General features: G+C 53.4%; 8 protein-coding genes across 8 annotated transcripts; 3 read left to right on the top strand and 5 right to left on the bottom strand.

Moving 5' to 3' along the window:
• Positions 1-46: 46 nt before the first annotated feature.
• Positions 47-1,120, bottom strand: A1O1_02671 (uncharacterized protein; the record flags this gene model as incomplete). The annotated part of the gene is made up of 1 exon (XM_007723581.1): positions 47-1,120. One exon carries the CDS (start codon positions 1,118-1,120, stop codon positions 47-49), a length of 1,074 nt encoding a protein of 357 aa, XP_007721771.1.
• A 1,128-nt stretch (positions 1,121-2,248) lies between these two features.
• On the bottom strand, positions 2,249-4,309 carry A1O1_02670 (uncharacterized protein; the record flags this gene model as incomplete). The annotated part of the gene is made up of 1 exon (XM_007723580.1): positions 2,249-4,309. The coding sequence occupies one exon, from the start codon at positions 4,307-4,309 to the stop codon at positions 2,249-2,251; it is 2,061 nt and encodes a 686-aa protein (XP_007721770.1).
• A 4,317-nt stretch (positions 4,310-8,626) lies between these two features.
• A1O1_02668 (uncharacterized protein) lies at positions 8,627-9,947 on the top strand (the record flags this gene model as incomplete). Its single annotated transcript, XM_007723579.1, has 2 exons — positions 8,627-8,847; positions 8,945-9,947. 2 exons carry the CDS (start codon positions 8,627-8,629, stop codon positions 9,945-9,947), a joined length of 1,224 nt encoding a protein of 407 aa, XP_007721769.1.
• Positions 9,948-10,180: 233 nt separating this feature from the next.
• On the bottom strand, positions 10,181-11,119 carry A1O1_02667 (pantoate-beta-alanine ligase; the record flags this gene model as incomplete). The annotated part of the gene is made up of 1 exon (XM_007723578.1): positions 10,181-11,119. The coding sequence occupies one exon, from the start codon at positions 11,117-11,119 to the stop codon at positions 10,181-10,183; it is 939 nt and encodes a 312-aa protein (XP_007721768.1).
• A 692-nt stretch (positions 11,120-11,811) lies between these two features.
• A1O1_02666 (uncharacterized protein) lies at positions 11,812-14,289 on the top strand (the record flags this gene model as incomplete). Its single annotated transcript, XM_007723577.1, has 1 exon — positions 11,812-14,289. One exon carries the CDS (start codon positions 11,812-11,814, stop codon positions 14,287-14,289), a length of 2,478 nt encoding a protein of 825 aa, XP_007721767.1.
• A 360-nt stretch (positions 14,290-14,649) lies between these two features.
• A1O1_02665 (amyloid beta protein binding protein 1) lies at positions 14,650-16,263 on the bottom strand (the record flags this gene model as incomplete). Its single annotated transcript, XM_007723576.1, has 1 exon — positions 14,650-16,263. The coding sequence occupies one exon, from the start codon at positions 16,261-16,263 to the stop codon at positions 14,650-14,652; it is 1,614 nt and encodes a 537-aa protein (XP_007721766.1).
• A 763-nt stretch (positions 16,264-17,026) lies between these two features.
• On the top strand, positions 17,027-18,000 carry A1O1_02664 (ribose 5-phosphate isomerase A; the record flags this gene model as incomplete). Its single annotated transcript, XM_007723575.1, has 2 exons — positions 17,027-17,405; positions 17,459-18,000. The coding sequence occupies 2 exons, from the start codon at positions 17,027-17,029 to the stop codon at positions 17,998-18,000; spliced, it is 921 nt and encodes a 306-aa protein (XP_007721765.1).
• A 73-nt stretch (positions 18,001-18,073) lies between these two features.
• On the bottom strand, positions 18,074-19,283 carry A1O1_02663 (cell cycle arrest protein BUB3; the record flags this gene model as incomplete). The annotated part of the gene is made up of 3 exons (XM_007723574.1): positions 18,074-18,869; positions 18,982-19,225; positions 19,277-19,283. 3 exons carry the CDS (start codon positions 19,281-19,283, stop codon positions 18,074-18,076), a joined length of 1,047 nt encoding a protein of 348 aa, XP_007721764.1.
• Positions 19,284-19,810: the final 527 nt, after the last annotated feature.

Below are 19,810 nucleotides of genomic sequence, written 5' to 3'. Positions count from 1 at the left end.
AAGATAGCCCATCATCAAATGACCCAAGTTCCAGCCGGCCTGTGAATCATAAGTACTCCATAGCTTTCCACTTGAATTTCCTGTTCGCCCGTTCCGCCGGTCTGAACTCGAATTGATTTCCGTGTATTTCAAACACCAGTCGTTGAGGCTGTAGCTGTGGCTGTCGCTCGTGGCCCTCGGCGTCATTGTCATTGTCATCATGTTCATGTCCATCAATTACAGGCTCGGCCTGTCCAGCTGTTGCCAGAGATGCGTCTAGAGGTGCCGGCTGAGGCAGACAGACTTCATACCGAAACACCGTGTTTTCCTTTGGCAGCGTCCTGACCTGATTCCGCGGCGTCACGACGACGAAAGTGAACTTTGTATCTCTGACCACGATCCCCTTGGTGCCGATTCTGCCTGGATCGGCACAACGCACGACTTCGACCTCAGCGCCATGGAAATCCGCACTGGCTAGAAGACTGCCGTGACTTTGGGCGGTGATGACTTTCGATGATAACGTAGACATTGGGGTGGTGGCAGGTTGTCGTTGTTGTTGAGGTCCCTGTCTCTGTCCCTGCTCTTTGCCGTTCCCGCTCCCGTTCCCTTTCTTCAGACTCTGTTCCTTTCCTCGGTTCTGGTGCTGGTTCTGGTTCTGCTGTATTTTCTGCCCATCCGCCTTCCTCCCACTATTTCCACTCTGATACCCCAATATTTCCAGCATATACCCGTTCCACAACTCATGTAACCCTCTATACACGTCATACTCGACCTCCTCCTTTTTCAGGTCGAAAACACCCAAGTCCCGCTTTTCGCGCGCGCTCAGTGGCCTCGGCCGCCGTTTGCGCAGATAATACTCCTTCTTGCGTAGCCGGATGTGGCGCCGCAGTGCGCGTTTGTCGGACGTCGTTGTCGACGCCACGAAGAGCGGTTTGTTTTTTACTTTGTCGGTGAAGATCCGCGTCGCCGTGTCTGGAGAGTGGGCGCGGCTGAGGAGGGAGTGGGCGGGATGCAATATCGACGGTCCGGGTGCGTCTGCGGTCGAGGCTGTATTTGTAGGAGGAGGGGGTGCTGCTGCTGCGCCGCCGGGACGGGGGGAAGAAGAAGTAGGGGAACGATGGGATGTTGAGATTGAAGCCATGGTTATTTTGGGAGTTTGCAGTTCTGGCTTCTGGCTTGTGGCTTCTGGATTCTGGCTTCTGGCTATGTTTATATCGTCTGTGGGGGTTTGGCTTCAGAGACGGGCCGGCGTCCAGAAAGCTTGAGAGTGTATCGAAGAACGAAAAGAGATATAGCCGTTGGATTGACTGGGGCGGGTTTCTTCGCTCTCGCTCTCGCTCTCGTTCTCTCGCGACAATAAGGTAATAGAGGCGGGTTGGTTGTGACTCGGACTTGGACTTTCCCTCTGCCAGTGCAGGACCTCTGACGCTGTGTAGGTTTCGCAAATTGTGGTGGTGTTCGTTACTCGGTGTGCTGTCACGGACACGAGGCATAGACTTCGCACACTCAGCAGTGAATGACGGGAAATCCTCGCATCCGCTGCGCCTGTCAAATACAATACTGGATTGTCATTGTCAACGCTGCGAGCGTTGTCTGGACTCCTCAAGAGTTGGGAAACATAAATGTACCAACTGCGAAGAACGAACAGGCCGGGGTCGCAGGTACTGAGTAAACCGCGGAGGACAAGGCTCGCATGCGACGCTTCTGACTGGCTGGCGGGTGGGATGACTCAGCAGCTGAGGCTGGCATCACAGCACTCTGACACCAGAATTACAATGAATTTGTTGAACAAGTCCAGGCAGGTAGAGGCGGTGCAAAGACCCGGTCCCTCGAACAATATATTCGCTTGATTATAATGAATACAGGTACATATTGTACAAGTGTTCGCAAAATGGTGGGCTGTATAACCAAATTTTGTCAAACAACAAAACAATAAAAGAGCCCTATCTCTGCAGCCTTCCCAGGGGGTATCGTTCAATCAATCCTTTCGCCATGATGCTTGTAGATACCACCGTCCTTGTCCATATGCCAGCCCGCTGCAGGGTCGGACAACTCTGCTATTAGAAACGCCCGTCTATATTTTGCTTGCAAACAACTAAACCAAAACTCGCCATCGGAGCTCAATGCTCACTTTTCAGGAGTGAGAGATAATGAAATGCCCGGCTGCCCGATATAGAGCAATACTTCCAAACGTCGTCATCAGGCTTTTGTTGGTGGTGTTTGTACTCCCATATTATCGCCGAGTATAACATCCTGTCCAGGCTTTATTTCATAAATTCGACAGTCCAGAATACCCATACATGTGTGTCGATGTGTGCAGGCCAGGTCCGGGGGTCGGTGGAACATAATTCCCCTGGTAGGGTGGGTTCTGGGCCGAGAAGTCGGCATTTTTGTACAGTGGGTTGACAATACCAACGGGGTATTTTGGCCGCGGAGGTGTCGAAGTCGGCGCTGCCGAAGGTGCGGAAGAGCCTGTGGGTGAGTAATATGTAGATGTCGAGCTCAAAGCATTGTAATCTGGAAGGCCCTCGTTCCAGCCCCATTTCTCCTTGAGGTCATCATGGATGAACGTGACTCTCCAGCCGGTCTCTTGTTTGATCCTGTCGAAAATCTGCAGGACCTCTTCCTGCTCCCGTCTGACGGTAAGGTTCTCCCCGGCGACAGCCAGACAACGTATGGAGGCAGAGGCAACGCCCCGGTCCTTGACGTGGGCCACGATCCCACAGATCTGTCGAGAATGATACACCCGCATTTCCCGCATCTCCTCCTCGGTCTGAGGTTGTATGCTGGCCAGTGGATGCATCATACCGAGCAATGCCATAGCTGTGTTGTAGAAAAGCCGCGCGACAATCGTCGTCCGTTTTATATACCATACCTCCGGAAAAGAGCTCTTCGCGGAAGCCCCATAGGCTGGTACGTAGCCCATTGCATGCATGGTCGGAGGAACACACTTGTCCCAGCGGTCACAGAACTGTTTGAGTCCCAACCACTGCTGCTGTCTCTGGTGTATTCGCATCTGCTCGGCGTGGACATTGGCATCTTGGAACCGCGCTTGAGCCGTCGAACGGAAGTTGGTGATTTTGGACAAGATCCACAATATCTTGTGAGTCCATTGCTCCTCGTTACCACCCACCTGCTGAGGAGTCATTGTCATGTCGAGACCCCAGGTGTCAGGGTCCCAGGCGACGCCCCAATTGAAATGTAGACAGCTGAACAGCTCAAGCCCTACATTCAACCAGAAGCAGGCAGCCCCAATCCCTGTCGCCGTAGCATCCCACCGACACTCCTTGATCAGAGCACGAGCGCCGGCGATGTGGTTCATTCTCTGTAAGGCCTTCTCAGACATAACTTCGTACACATTGAGAATGGTTGCTGCGGTGGCGCAAAGAACACTGTCCCTGTCCGGGTTTTGTAGCGACTTCAGCAGGAGTTGCGTGGCTTTGTTGTAGTAATCCAGTGCATGTTCCTCTGGGTAGACGGGGTTGACCAGGGTAAGATGCCGGATGCCACAGGCCAGAAGTGCATACTTCAGCATGGGTTGTCGTAGTGCTTGGAAGGGGATGAGCCGGGAGAAATGCTTGTCAGCGTCCATCGAGTCCATCCATAGGCCAACTTCTTCAACGAAGATTTGCATATAGAGAATCTCGGTGCGGTCGTCCAGTGGAGGAGAACTCTGCCCCTGCTCGGGTGGCACCAGAACTGATTGTCCATAAGAAGGTTTCACGCCGTGGGCTGCCTCAGAGAATGACGCCAACGCAGCTGCTGCTGTCTCATTGTAGGGCTGACCAGTAGAGTTTTGATACAAGGCTTCAGTTGATTCAGCATATGAGTTGGGGTAAGGTTGCTGGTGTCTAGGGAGCTGTTGATGTGGTATAATCGGAGCGGCAATTTGACCGTAGTTGTACTTCAAGGATGGCGCGTTTAGCTTCTGTCGTTTGGGTTCCGGCTCTGGCGCATGGTATCGTTCGAATCCGCCAAGGTACTCCGATGCGATCTCACGCGAGTCGTCCTGGAAGGTGACTTTCCAATCATGGGTGGGGGGAAGCAGATAGGGTGGCCGCTGACACTGGATGTCGATGAAATTCAAGCGGACACCACGTTTGCATTTCCGATTGGATCTCTTACAGTTCTGACAGTTCGGTAAGCCTTCGTCGCATTTGAGGTGTCTCTCGCGGCAGGTCAGACATCCAGTCCTCACACGTTTCGGTTTCGGCGCTGGAACAGTGTCCGGTTTAGACGGTACAGCGACTTCAGGCTCCGTCATCGATACAGGGCTGGGCTGCGCGGTCTGCGATGTGGGAGTCGATTTTGTCGACGAAGCCCGGGTCATGCAAGGTTGTTGTTCATTGATCGCCGCATCTGCGGCTCCGTAGGGTGGGGTGAGTGGTTTCAGCCTGTGCTGCGACTGGGATGTGTACTGGGATGTGTCGTGCTCACGCGGCGGACGATGAGAGTGTTGCGACCAGCAAGGATCTGTATTGATGTGAGAATATATCGTTGCGTCAGCAAACGATGGGTTGCTGTTGGGCCGTGTGAGGGCTGCAGTGGGCAGGGTCCAGGGCGGGAAATTATGCGCCAGTTTGGGGATGTCGAAAGGTCGTCACAGCCATATGCTGCTCGACCAGAGAGATCAGTCCTTCAAGTGTATTGCGATGAGTGTGGTGACTACGAAATCACCTGGCGAATCTGAATCGGATGTATCCGCAGGTCACAGCAAACGATGTTCTGAGCTTGTAGGTGGTGCTGTCAGTACGTAGTGTATGTGATAAGTTGGTTGAGTGGCCTATTGAACAGGAGTCAGTACTTATACCACAAAGGCGGTTCGTTCCAACAAAGATGAAATCCTGGACTCTCCCAGCGGTCGCACAGATAACCTGGTAAGGATTTTCTTTTTGATGCTGTGGGACGCCATGTGAGCAAGCTCTCTTTCTTTCCTTGTCAGAGCTCCTAAAGAGGTGTCCACCAGGACTGGGATATTCTGAATTAGAGGATGCGTGGCATTGTCGCACAGAGAGCCTCCAGCATCAATGACGACATTCCACCTCTTGCACAGGCTTTCTCTCTCTTGCCACAGACTCAAGATCGAGCAGATGAAAGCACTCGCAACGTACCTTTGCGATTTGAAGTTCGAGAGGAACAGGCGGCAAGGCTGGTGGAAGGAAATGCTTGAGGAAACCGTCGAGTACTTAGGTTTTGTCCATCTAATAGTGAGCGCGGTGGGGTGGGAAGGTCGAGTCGGGCGGACATGGGGAATTAATGAAAGAAAAGACGAGGTGGACGACAAGGGGCCCAGGCGTCAAGGGAACTTGATTTGGATTTCCGCCGAACCATGGGATGGAGCAAGATGGCTTCGCTCGTCGATCGTTCGTCGTTCCACGAGTCTGGCTCGCTGAGGATTTAGAGTGTGGCTGTCAGTCGGGATGATGGATCAATCTCTCGAGCATATAGCACTAAGCAAGGTCCGTTAGTGTATAACTGACCGATCAATGGAAGTGTGTAAGAGCCTTCTAGTCAAGGGATGTGAAAGTGACAGCAGTACACGGTTTCGGAGTCGGCGAAGCAGACAGGGAGGAGTGATTGGTAGAAGCTGCACATCAAGCGGCGACGGCGGTCGCCAGATCGCTAGTAAGGGCGAAAGCAACCGGGGCACCCTGGGTGCTCAAGAGACGCTGGCTGAGGCCTAGGGGCCCGGGGTTGACCGAAACTGTAGCAACGTTACTAGCAGTTGAGCAGTTCAAGTTAGTCGCGGCAGATCGCGCCTACGTGCCTAAACTTCGTAGTCCCCGGGCGACCCGTTAGGGAGTCGCCTGAGGCGTAAGGTGCGGGCACGGCTAGAGTTTCTTTTAGAGGGTATAGGGGCACCCTACGGTCATGGGCGTCATGCGGAGCTGGTCTACAGGGGTACACAGTAGAGGGGCACTGACAGCAGTGAATCGCTCCGGGGTCCTTCACGCCTTGCTGTCTGGTGATCATTACATCTATACCTTAGATCAGGTATCTAGGGCGTCCGTGTGATTGCTAAATACATTCAATGTCCAGCTAGTCTTCCGTACCTCCACCATGAATTTCCCATCATCATATCTGGCAGTTAGCTCGGCGCCTACATAGCTGTAAACTTGAACCTCAGTTCTATGGTACATATTTGTCGGTTCGGGAAATGAGTATGCTGGTAGAACTGCAAGATCGGTACTTAGTGGTCAGCTAACAATTATCAGGTGTCAATAGCAGGTTGTAAGGTACTACCTGGTACTTTAGGTAAATGCATCTCTCCCCACTGCACAGCTCTTCAGCTGGGCTTCTGGGCTTCTAGGCTTCTGGAACTTCTGGGCGTGGCTTGCCTGTGACTGAGGTCTAGACCCCCCATGATTTGTATTTGTTCCTGCGAGATGGACCCTGGGCACGTCAGTCCAGCCGCTAAACAATCCCTGCCTCGCCTGATTTGACGTCGTTGTCGCCGACGGCAGCTGAAGATCCAGCCAGTTCCATGTCAAAAGGGAAGTCCCCGGGCGTTGTTGACCATTGACGTCCTTTCGCTGCTCCTCCTTTCGTCGTCAAGTCGTCATGGCGTCACTCCTTTGGGTCGCTCGCAGCTCCCTTTCTGTCGTTCTTTGCTCTATCAGGACATTCGAGTTTACAGAGTACTCATGCCTTGCATCATCCAGGTCCGCCGAACTCGCTTTCTCCTCGCTTTCTCCTCGCTTCTTATCGGACGCTCTCTAGTATCTGGTATCCTCCAAGCCCCTCGCATCGTTCCTCTGGTCCGGCGTTGCAGGCTGCAGGCTTGTTGGCGTCGGTCGGCACCTGCCTACGGTCCACTTCCCTCGTCGCGTAGTCTCCTACCTTAGTGGCTTCTCGATCGTCTCGTCCTGCCCAGCGAACAGTGCACAGTGCACACCATCTTCTAGCCTGGACTTCTCTCCCACCTACTCGGGTCATGGCGTTGAGTTGACGGCCGAATAACCCACTGGCCGACTCCGCGAACCAGGTCACGCTCGGCTCATCATGCCGCTCAAGGCTCTCCGGTGGTTTGGTTGCCCGTTTTGATCTGTTTTGTTTGCTTCCATCTCCCCCTTTGGGCAATACTCCCGACTACCACTGCCTTCGGCGTGCCCGAACAGGCTCCTTAGGCCCAGCCCTGGACGCCAAACGATCTCGCCTGCTCCTTTCGCTGTCCACATTCTTCGGAATTCAGACGGAAAGGCTCTCTGTGGGCTTTACACCACATGGCATGATGCCAAATGGTGTCTGCCAGAGTCAGTCCCATCATCATCACTATCCAACTATGTGGTTCCGGCTTCTAAACTGCGCACTCTGCACTGGTGCAACATCCGGTCGGTCATGTAAACAAGTTGGCGGAGGATAATGGCTCGGCCCTTGTTTACCTGTGCTTCTGTGGGCTCACTGGACTCTGTACCCTTCCCCCTCGGTCTTTCTCTCCGAGCGCAAGATACTGCCTGGAAAGGACAACGACTAGGGTCCGCATGCCTGGCTTCACCCCCAAGTGCCAACGCCTCGTGTATGTATGTACCCAATCAAATCCCCTTTATCACGTCGAAGCGGCTGTTATGTTCTATTGGCGGAATTGGGTCCCTCAAAACGGCCAGGGTCTGTTTTCCATGACTGTTTCGCAATCCATGTCCTGAGACGCTTGACGTGCAACAGTCAACGGCTGTGGGCATCGCAGCAACACGCATAAGCCTGCAGAGATAGACCCTAGAATCAATGCCACATGGGAACAAAAGTACGTACTTTGTCTGTAGCGTACTGGAGGCATTGCACACGTGGAACGGCGTCTCAAAAGGTCTAGATCTATAGCTTGTATCCGTGATTGTCAGGCTAACAATAACCGAGGGCATCAACTATAGTAAGAGTGTCTTTGGTTATGCTCTGTTATAGGATTTCATCTATCACCAATGTTACCTCCAAGTGCACAATAGGTAACGTTCTTGCTACGTTCTTGCTACGTTCCTAGGGATGTGGCCAGGTCGAATAGTAGCAGGCCGTATTTACAGCAGGATATAAGTTGAATTCCTTACTAAGCAAAACATAAACTACTAAAGAAGATGCCTCCAAATTTTCGTAGAAATTTCGGTGTGAAATTCTCACGACGCTGATACGTCGCCCGTTTGGCTTAGGGGTAAAGCGTCTCACTCGTATGCTTATTTCGTTATGAGAAGATCGGAGGTTCGAATCCTCCAACGGGCATGGTTTTTGTTGGTAGTCATCATACTTTCTGGGTTCATTTTTTTTGGCCATTTGAGCGCATCGTGCTACATTTCAGAAAATGTTCGTGTTGTGTGCAGCGGTGGAAATAGCTTTTTGTTCTGCTGCAGCTCAGATGAATTCGAGTTCGGCGTTCCAGAGGATTTCTTGGCGTGCAAGCCTGCCATTCATTCATGGCACTGGCAGGCTGTATCACTACTATAACAACGTCTGTCTGTATACCTGTATATGATCCTGCCTGCACAGGTACTTAACCCATTGCTTTCATTATGCTGTCTCATGGAGAAGCCATGCCTGCGGTTTTTCTCACACCCGTTCTTGTCTAGGACCATCCAAGAATGTGTGCCTCTACGCTTAGTACCCTGATGCATCGCAAGAGTCGAAAGATATCTCAAGGCTGAGAGTGAAAGCCAACGCCAGAGCCATGGAGCAGGGCCCAGCAGTGCCGAAATATATCTTGCGTGGCCACGACGCAGCCATCCATGCCCTCCATTTCTATTCCGGCAACGCATTCCTGGCCTCCGGCGACAGTGACGGCTGGCTAGTGATATGGAGTCTGACCACGAAACGGCCTGTGGCTGTCTGGAAGGGTCACGATGGAGGAGTCATGGCGATACAGCATTGGACAACGGAGAGATTGGTCAGGTAGGTTGTTATACTGTCATGACTCTGATTATTACCATTACCATCACTGTCTTTGTGAGCGTGTTGCTTGACGACTTCTGCTGATCATGGTTGCTAGCCATGGAAGAGACCACAAGCTGCGAGTATGGCAAGTCCGGCCAGAAGACCTTGCTGGGCTCAGTCAGGAATTGCCCGCGGATGGGGCTCACCCTGATCAAGCACAGCCATGGCTGTTACACTCGTTGTCCGTCAATGCGCTGAATTTCTGTGCCTTCTCAATCTGTGACGAAAATGAAGACGAAAGCCGCGAGCTGGCTTCTGCAGATAGAACTCCGCCTGCGCCTGCGCCTCAGTTGATAGCGTCACCGAATGGCCTTGATTCAGGCGGCATTGACATCTTCCAGCTTCCCTCGGAACAGAGGATCTCGCAAATCCACTCCGACGAGAACTCCCCGACCGGTATGGTGATGGCGGTGTCTTTGTTTCACGACCACGATGACCCTTCCACGCTCGTGTTGGTGTCGGGCTACGAAGATGGCCGGGTGATGGTCCACTCGCACAGCGGTGGACTGAGAGTTGGGGAAGGCCAGTGGCAGACGGTCATGACTAGCAAGCCGCATTCTCAGCCAGTACTGTCCATCGCCATCCTACCGTCCAGGCAATACTTTCTTAGCTCAGGAGCGGACGCCGTTATCACCAAAGTTGCCTTGACGACCGCCAACACGGAGAGCGAGCCACAATCCCAGAAAGCGGTGAACACGAAACATGCGGGCCAGCAGGGTCTGAGCGTACGGTCCGATGGCAAGATCTTTGCCACGGCTGGATGGGACGCCCGCATTCGGGTGTATTCGTGCAAGACGATGAAAGAGCTGGCCGTCCTGAAATGGCATAAAGTCGGTTGTTACGCTACGGCCTTTGCGGACATCCTTTCCAACGAGACTACGAACTCTTTGTCAAAAAGGTTTGGGCCTACGGAGCCAGCTAGCTCTTCGCTTGAAGTTGCATCGTCTGTCAATGCCCTCGACGTGATAAAGCAACAGCGAGAGGAAAAGGCGCGCATGACACACTGGTTGGCAGCAGGCGGCAAAGATGGTAAGATATCACTTTGGGACATATATTAGTCCCTAGAATGGATCCCAGAAGGGACTGTGATGCGTATGACTCGGGCTCTTCCTGATCCAAGCCTTCAGCTTCATGCTCAATTCCATCTTGGTGGTATAACTTTTGATATATGCTCCAGCGTGCGCCTGATGCTAGAGTTTGATTCCGGGATCTTGGGCGTAAATTCTTCACCTTATATGGACAGTTTATCCCCGTTTTTGCTTTTTGGGCCATGTTTCTTCAACTAGCCACTTCATTGGAAACTTTTTTTTAATGGTTCAAGAATGACGTTGTCGATAAGTCTCACGCTGCGCTGGTCCAGTTCATCGTCGCCTTTAGGCGAATCGACGGGCCAGACGATGATGGCAGCACTCAAAATCGCGCCACGGCCGGGGTCGACTTTCTGAAAATCTTTAATCATCCTCATGTCGTCCGGGTCGCTCAATGCAATATAATCGATCTCAATTCGGCCGCTTCCACCCAGCTTACCATCTTTCCTTTTGGCCAATGCTTCCTCGCTAAAAATGTCATAGGCAGCTTGCCTAATGTGCTTCCCCAGTAATTCGCCGGAGTTGTACAGATCCCGAGCGGCAAATAGAGCTTTGGAAAGTACGACAGCATCTTTCCTCCGTCTCTCCCCCAGGTAAACGTTTCGACTACTCATCGCCAGCCCGTCGGACTCTCGCGTAGTCGGAATAACCCGCACTTCCGTGGGAATGTGGAAGTCTTTGACCATCCGCTTGATCACAACACATTGCTGGATATCCTTCTGGCCGAAGTAGACACGGTTGGGTTGAATAATGTTGAACAGCTTCATGCATACAGTCGCCACGCCTCGGAAGAATATGGGCCGAGATGCGCCCTCCAATTGCGAACCCAACGGCGTAATGGTGACAAAGGAGCCGTCGCCTGCAATGTCGGAGGTGGGTGGTAGAGTCGGGTACATGACCTTGACGGTGGGAGCAAACACGCCTCGAATGACCGAGTCTTTGTTGGGACCCGTCGAAGCGGCATGTTCTTCTTGTACTTGTTGCAGCTTCCTCATGTCCTCCTCCCAGGTCCTGGGGTAGGCGTCCAGATCTTCATGGACGGCGAATTGTGTCGGGTTGACAAAGATGGAAACGAACACCTCATTGTTCTCCTGTAAGGCATGTCTGATCAACGACAGGTGGCCGTCGTGCAACGCCCCCATGGTTGCGACAAATCCCACCTCCTTCCCTTCTCGACACTGTTTCCTGCGCACCTCCCGTATTGAAGGAACATCTCGAAAGACTGGGAACGGAGACTGGAGACCAGTGGCACTTGAGCTCCAACGCTGGACTGGTAGAGGTATGCGGTTTCGCATTAGACGTGAGAGGGGGACTGGTCGGCGCCAGGCTGGTGTGACAAGGCTGCGGATGCCGCACGTTCTCAACGTCGCTCTCTCCATGGCAAGGGATCTCGCGACTTGAAGGATTGTGGAGAGGGTTTGAATATCGAGACGATCAGCAGCCTCTTCATTTTGAACCCCTGTGAGCACACCGATTTTTCACGGTGATTCCAAGGTGTTCATGATGGAAACTGCAGCGTTGTATTGAGAAGGCTGAAACAATAGAGGAAAAAAAATAATAGACATTGGAATTGATTGACTGAACGAAATGCCACTAAACATTGAGGCCCGCGGAGGGTTCCTTAGGCCTAAGGCTCCTTAGGCTCTCTAGGCCTGGAGAGGCCACCAATGGGAGCTGTCGAACCCGGAGTCACTCCGCATTCTGTCGAAAAAAAGTTTCGAAGACATGAACAGCGGTGTTCTGTCTGTAGTCCATCTTTTCCCCTCCGCCTGCCTCATCTCCTCCCACCCGCCAACATCAACCTTGGCTTCTCCAAGTCTCCCTGCTGCCCATCATGGCAGACGACGGCATGTTCCTGAATTTCGCGGTGGATGCAGACCTCAACACCAACGCGCAGAAGTTCAAGGGTGGGTCATGGAGAGACCGGCTCAAGGCGAAGAGGACTGCGCACCGAGTTCGCTCAGGAAGACCACACGATGCGAACAGCGTGCCCATACCACAACGGCAGCCGAGCAATGCGTTCAACCAGTCGAAAGGCCAACCCGACGAGTTCCCAGACGGCCGTCCAGCCAAGAGGAGGCGTGAGAATGGATACATGCCCAACGGCACAGACGGCGCAGGCAATGCTCAGAGACGCAATGGGCAACAATCTACGGGCCCTCGCGAGGTCATTTCCTCCTTGTTCTCATACAACCCGAAGCCTTCGACGGCTGTGGAGGAGCCCAAGGAGGAGCAAGGAGAGGAGAAGCAGACTGCACCCTCTAACGCGCCTCTCGTTGATGGGATAGACACCTTTACGTCGCTCGGCCTCTCCCCAACCGTTGCTGCACATCTCTTGACCAAAATGGACCTAAAGAATCCCACTGCGATTCAGAAAGCAGCGGTGTCGCAAATTTTGAAGGAAGACAACGATGCTTTCATACAGTCCGAGACTGGCTCGGGAAAGACTCTCGCATATCTACTGCCCATAGTTCAACGCATCATAACAATGTCCGAACAGCGAAGAGGACAACAGAACACCGTCCAAGATTCTTCGTTACATCGAGACTCGGGTCTATTCGCCATCATACTCGCCCCTACGCGGGAACTCTGCAAGCAGATTTCGGTGGTTCTTGAACGCTTGCTGGGCTGTGCACGATATATTGTCGCTGGCACGGTCATCGGCGGTGAAAAGAAGAAGTCGGAAAAGGCGCGGCTACGCAAAGGCTTGAATATCTTGGTTGCAACCCCCGGACGTCTGGTGGATCATCTCGACAACACCCAGGCGCTCGATGTCAGCAATGTCCGCTATCTAGTTCTCGACGAGGGCGACCGTCTGATGGACCTGGGGTTCGAAGAAGATATCACAAAACTTGTCAAGACACTGGACCAGAAGAAGAGGAAAAGCAGCAGACCTGGGCTTCCGGAGAATCGCATGACCGTGCTGTGTTCTGCGACTTTGAAGATGAACGTCCAGAAACTGGGCGAGATAAGTCTCAAAGACGCGGTTCTGATCAAAGGAGATTCAGGTGACCCCGACGACCAGGGAGCCGACAGTGCTCCTGACGGAACCGATTCGGCTTTCCTTGCCCCTGCTCAGCTCAAACAGACCTATGTGGTCGTTGCAGCAAAGCTGCGCCTGGTGACGCTCACGGCGTTACTGAAGCGGACATTCGCACGCAAAGGGTCAGTCATGAAAGCCATCGTCTTTGTGTCCTGCGCAGACTCTGTTGAGTTTCACTACAAGGTGTTCACCAGAGCTTTGGAAGCAGCAGCAGCAGAGGCCGGAAAGGACACTCATACCAATGGTGTTGTTTCCGAATCTGATTCTCCGGACGAAGTCAAAGACGCCAAACCCTCCTCGACAGCTGCTATCACCACCGCCAACGACACCGACTCGATAGCTCCCGCTCCAGTCCTCTCCTCCCCAAACAACAACGTCACTCTGTACAAACTGCACGGTTCCCTCCCCCAAGCCACGCGGACCAACATAGTCAAGCACTTCGCCCAGACCACGGCACCATCGCTCCTCATCGCTACGGACGTAGCCTCTCGAGGCCTGGATCTCCCCAATCTCGACCTGGTGATTGAATACGACCCGGCATTCAGCTCGGATGATCACCTGCACCGCATTGGGCGAACGGCCCGTCTAGGCCGCGACGGACGGGCCATCATCTTCCTCCTCCCCGGCAAGGAGGAAGGCTACGTCGACGTGCTGAAGAGCTCGTACAAGCGCTCCTCGGCGTCCGAGAACGCCGACACCGCGCGCAACGTCACGGCCTCGTCTGCAGACGAGGTGTTGAAGAAGGGATTTTCTCCTCTGGTTGGAGTCGTGTCGACAAAGAACAAGAATCAAAGTCACAACCACAACAATCCAGCAGAGCCCCACAGCCAGACAGGTCTGAACTGGGAGGCCCGCGCCACCGAGTTCCAGCTCGACGTCGAGCGCTGGGTCTTGTCGAACCCGGCGGCCAAGGACCTGGCCAAGCGCGCTTTCCAGAGCCATGTGCGGGCCTACGCCACCCATGTCGCGGCGGAGAGGAAGTGGTTCGATATCAAGGACCTGCATCTGGGCCATCTGGCCAAGAGCTTTGGACTGCGCGATCCGCCCGGCCGCGTCAATGTGGTGGGCCAGGGCCGCGGGCGGAAGGGCGCAGCAGCAGTGCAGACGAATAGGAGAACGCTGTCGAATCATGCGGGTGACAAGAGTCACAAGGCTGAGCTGGATAATATGGGCGATGCCAACGAGGCGGCCAGGAAAATGCGTGACAAGATCCGCAAGAACAATAAGATGATGATGGGCGGAGGAGCCGACGAGTTCAATATTGCTTGATGGACCCGGTCTAGAGCGTTTTCTCAACATGTAGATGGAGAGATAGGAGAAGGAGAGAGAAAAGACGCAGCAAAGCTTGCCACAGAAGACCATATGTGATCGTCAACATTCGCGGTATTTACTGCTAGTCCATGCATATTGAGATGTATGGCTCTACTGTCCTGATGCTTACACCGGTCTCGGAACACTGCGCCGCTCATACCTGCATGATATTGCAGTTTGCAACCTGACACTGGGTATGCTTGTCACGCTGCCTTGCTGCCCCGTGCTGCCTTTGATGGATTGTCCTCTCGCATGCTTTCGTCAATCATGCCTGTTTACCCAGATAGATATCGACTCCGAGTATGCTCCATCCCGGACCTATATCTTGAAGACGTCGCTTTTGCTCCTGATGCCGTCAAACACACATGTCCCATCAACAGGGACGTACTGCCTTGTGAGCAGCTTGATCGACTCCTGCGCCACAACGCCGCCAATCACGCTGGAGATATTGTGCAATTCGCCGCCCGACAAACGTTCCACTTCCGCTATGGCTTTCGTCAGATTTTCCTGCGTCTCCGGGTCGGATGATAAAGAAGTTACATCGAGAGGCTGGGAGGGGTTGACCTTCGCATTCAGCGCAATGAAGACTGGTAGCATGGCTTCCCAGTCATTCTCAAGAAGGGAGGCGAGCCGGGAGATGGTTTTAGCATCGCCACCGGCGAGCCGCAAAGACGGAAATGCTTCGTGGCTGGGATTTGTAAGGACGCGGACGTGAGACGCATTTCTGCAGAAGGCTTCGATTTCGGAGTCTGCAATCGGTGCCTCTCGCGACAACGATGTCTCAATCTGGCGGACAGTCGCCGTCACTTCTGCAACATCGGATCTTGCCTTTGCCTTGTAGATACCTTGCAGCTTGATATACTCTGCACTCGTGGCTTTCATGTCCGGCAAGGACCCAGGCAGCGGAAGAACGCCATGTGTGTCGTAGAACGTTTTGATGGCATTTGCGATGATCCAGAAATTGGCCGAGCCAGCAGTCAAGTTGGCACATGAAGGCATGGCTATCATTTCCTTGCAACCGCTGCCTACCGGAGGTGGACCAATTGACTTTAAGACAGCCGCACACGCTTCATCAAAATTCTCTTCGCCTCCTTCAGGATTGTCTGTCCTGGCGCCCGAACGTACAAGGTCGCGAAATTCCGTCTTCTCTTTGAAGCTCGAAGGGGGGCTTCCGTCGTGACTAGCCTTCCATTGTCTCAGATAGTAGAGCAGGAGCAGAATGTATGGGATATGGCCATGGTCGTGGTCGGGAAGCGAAGAAATGTCGCCTAGCGAGTCCACCGCAGCTTCCAATTCAGGCCAAGGGGCCAGGAGGCGGAGATCCTGAGTACTCTCAGGATCAGGATGAGTATCGACAATGGGAAACTCGGCAGGGAGTTGAATTGAAAAAGATGCATAGAAGCCGACGGACTGGACGTAGATCGTTGGTATTGAATTTTGTAGCGCATAGAAGCTTATTCTCTGAAGGATCTCGGTGGGAACAGGAGCGCACACAAGGATAAGGTTGTAAGGCGTCAATGTCCCTTCGACAGGGAGCCACTCTGCCAGTGGCGCGGTGATCGCATGACCTGTAACGTCCGGATTCAACTCTGATAGGAGCCGCTTTGTCTCTTCTGCTCTTGACTTGTGGAGGCTGTCCGTTTCCAAGAAAAAATTGATACCCAGGTCTAGTTCTGTCACTTGCGCAGAGTCCGCTATTGTGAAACTTCCAACACTCGGAAGGATCAGGTTCTTCAAAGCCTCGACTCCAGCAACACTGCTGTTGGACCCGTGGTTCGCGTCACCAACGACTAGAAGGACATGGGACTCTTCGAGAGCACGCTGCCCTGACGCTGCCCATAACCGCAATTGTCTGTCATATTTCTTCTCTTTGGCAGTAGGGGCCTGTAAAGGAGGCGGGGTGACTTCTCGTGGAGCGATCTCGGTGGTCATGATTGAGGTCTAACAAAGTGAGAGATGTAAATGGAGAGAAAGGGTTGCCGTGTTGCTCTGTCTTGAAAGCACTACAAACTCTGGACATCCTCTGCAACTTCGTCCAAACAGCACCGGTGCCCTTCGTCAGTCGTCGATGTCTGATGCATTACTATCCAGACACCTAGTACCTTACAGCAGAGTATAGTAGACCACCGCAGGAAAGACCGTAGGCATCTGCAGTATCAATATTTGTCAGGGAAGGAAGGTTGAGCGACCGACGTCACCTGCACTTATTGGGGATTACGGGGGGTCGTCATTCTTTGAAGCGCAGTTTCTTCCGCCATCCCGCCATTCTAAGCCCAAGCCCCCAACCTTGCAGACTATCGGCGCGGTACCCCACGTCGTCGCCGCAGAAAAAGAGTGTTCAAATCACTCGGGAACATCCAGCCACCACCGGAATACTGCTTTGGGTCCCGGTATCGCAGGCCTCAGGCACCGGCACAGTCTCTCAAGTCATCAGTCTTCGCGTACGTAATCCCCATTAGACGCTTCCGGTGTATGTATCTGAGGCCTACTCTAGGTGTTTGTTGCGGCACGTGTGAGTTGTCTTTGCTTCTCAGTCATACCACTTCTTCTTACCTAACGCCCTGAAGTTAGACTGAAAAGAGCTATAACCCAGACATCTCGCCCTACAATCCGCAGTGTCGCATCGCCGAACCATATACTACCCCCTCTCAGCATCAATAGGCACTTCCAGTCCAGTCCAGTGATCGCCGGAAAGATGACGACGGACATTGAAGCTGCAAAGCAGGCCGCGGCCTTCGAGGCCGTGCGAAACCACTTCCCCGAGAACCCGCGCTTCGTCGGGATCGGGTCCGGGACAACCATAGTCTACGTGGTGGAAGCAATCAAACAGTCTGGGGTGGATGTTACAAGAGTGTGCTTTGTGCCGACGGGATACCAGTCCAAACAGCTCATTATCAATGCCGGGCTGATCCCGATCGAATTCGATGCACTTCCGGACAATGCCATGATTGATATCGCCTTCGATGGAGCAGATGAAGTGGACGAGGATTTGAACTGCATCAAAGGAGGCGGTGCCTGTCTGTACCAGGAGAAACTAGTGGCTATGCGTGCAAAGAAATTCATCTGTGTTGCCGGTACTGTTGCGCCCGGAACTCCCAAAAGTCGCTTTTGGCTAAACTTGTCACAGACTACAGAAAACTTCAACCGCGTCTGGTCACCCAATGGGCGACTGTCCCCATAGAAGTCGAACCCAAGGCGGCCCGGCAGGTGATGAGACGACTGCGGATGCTAGGAAGTCGCAGCCCGACAGGCGCAGGCCCGAAGATCCGAGAAGGCCACATGGCTAAGGCTGGGCCCATAAAGACCGACCAGGATTTCTTCATTGTCGACGCCCCCTTCCCGCATCCGCTTCTGATTTCCGACGACCTCACCGCAGAGAAGCTGGGCGACGGCGAGGGCGGTTTTTGGGAGGTGGAGCAGCTTGCCAATGCGATCAAGGATATCAATGGTGTGCTCGCTGTTGGGCTTTTCTGCGGGCCAACAGGGCCCGAGGCCCTCACCGCCGGAGTTGTTGGCGGTCAGAGGCCGGTTGCATGCTACTTTGGCATGGCCGATGGCACTGTGACTATGCGGAGAGCGCGAGAAAAGCGACCTTCGGTTGTCGCCAAATACCCTCCGTTAATACCGGTGCATTCAGCTGAAACGGAGGCTGTGGTAGTTGACAGCTGAGAGACTCCAGCTCCGTGGTCTCCAGATTTGCCGTGATATGTCTGGTGAGAATAGAACTGCTTGTGATGCTGCATCACTTTGTCTTCCTCTTGACTTCGTTCTCGGCCAATTCCCGGATGAAGATGCCTATCATGCCCTCCACGAGCTCATCCTTCCCGTCTTCAAACCCTGGACTGATTGCGGTGGCGAGATACTTTCCACTCGAACTGAACGAGACGGCAGCAACACTGGCGGCAAGCTTGGGATAAATCCGTATTCTTCGTTTCGCAATCGCGTCCCAGATGGCCACCACTCCGTCTCCACCGCCCGTTGCAAAGGTACCGTGAATCGGATGGAAAGCAATCGCGTTGACGGGGTAGACGACGTCCACATCGTCGACATGTTGCCGATGACATTTAAAAGCATATTTGCGTGCCTGGGACTCGTTCGAAGGATCGAACCATTCGACAGCGACACGACCCTCGATACTTGACGATGCGTAGCCCTCATCATTCGGCATACAGTCGACCGCTCTTGTCATGAATTTCAGACTGCTTTCGCGCCTCTGCCACGGTTCGATGTCCAGTCTGTTCTGCAGCGAGTTTGCCGAGCTCTTGCATTCACTAGCCAGCGTCTTCAGCTCGTAGATGTGTAGCGCCCGATTCGCCATCGCGACCACAAGTTTCGAAGACGACACGGCGAGCGAGAACGGTTTGAAAGGTAGGTTGATCGTGGCTGTCGACCATTCTGCTTCTCCGCCCGGGTGGATGTGCACGGTCGAGTCCCACGCCGCGGAGACGACGAGCGAGTGTTCTTTGCTGTAGACGACCGATCGAACGCCGTTGTCGTGGGTGCTCAACACGGTCTGCGTTCCTGTGGCTACATCGATTCTGGGTACAAGTCAGCCTCTCAACAAGGCCTCACTAGACACACAACACCGCGCTGCCGGCGACACCTGACTTGAGAGCCAGAGCCCGCTCCCACTCCCGGAGTGATGCGTACCTGCGAACATCCCAATCCAAGCATGCGGTATAGATCTCATTGTCGTCCTTGCCGAAGCAAACGTCCAGAACAGGTGCGCGATGTTCGAATTTGGCCAGTTGTGTGCAGACCTTGCCGTCCGCGAGCTCGTATAGATACACGTTCTTGTCCCACGAGGCGACGGCGAAGCGAAGCGAGTTCGGGTGTGGTGAAAACCTCAGCGCGGATATGGCATCGGCTGGCACTTCGGACACTGCGAACTGGCCTGTGATTGTTAGTTGAGCGCGGACAGTCTAGTTCTAGGTTTGAAACATACTAGACATCTTGAAAGATATTGTGAATGTCAATCACAGCCTGACTCGAGCGGTGGTGTGTGTACGCGACTGGAGTGCAGTGCGGAGGGAAGTACAACTATAAACAATCGATCAAAAATACTGCCTGTTTTCACCGCCTGCTTCAGCCCAGTCGCAGCCTTGTGCAGTCCCTGGCTCAGTCTCGTCCCGCCAACACGTCAGAAGACTAGCACTGGCGGTTGTCATTTAATACGAGTCTGGATTAGGTACTTGGAAGGAAACATACTACAGCAGTTATCGAGGTCCAATTATTACAGATACAGCCTTACATCTCAATATACTTCGTAAATATACTCTTATCAACATATCGACCACGAACTGATCTCACGGATGTCCAAGCCCGGGGGGTAACGCATGCAATGAACCGATCGCCATGTCACGAGAAAACGCGCGCTGAGCGCCTGTGCAAAGCTCTGACAGAGGGCGAAGGCCACAGCCGCAGACACAGCAAAATATGAACAAATATCAATGCTCGCTTGCTCAATCGCGCAAGAAAG

This window comes from Capronia coronata (genome assembly GCF_000585585.1).
Source record: "Capronia coronata CBS 617.96 chromosome Unknown acBCG-supercont1.2, whole genome shotgun sequence".
Lineage (NCBI taxonomy): Eukaryota > Fungi > Ascomycota > Eurotiomycetes > Chaetothyriales > Herpotrichiellaceae > Capronia > Capronia coronata.
This window is presented reverse-complemented; position numbering and strand designations above follow the sequence as displayed.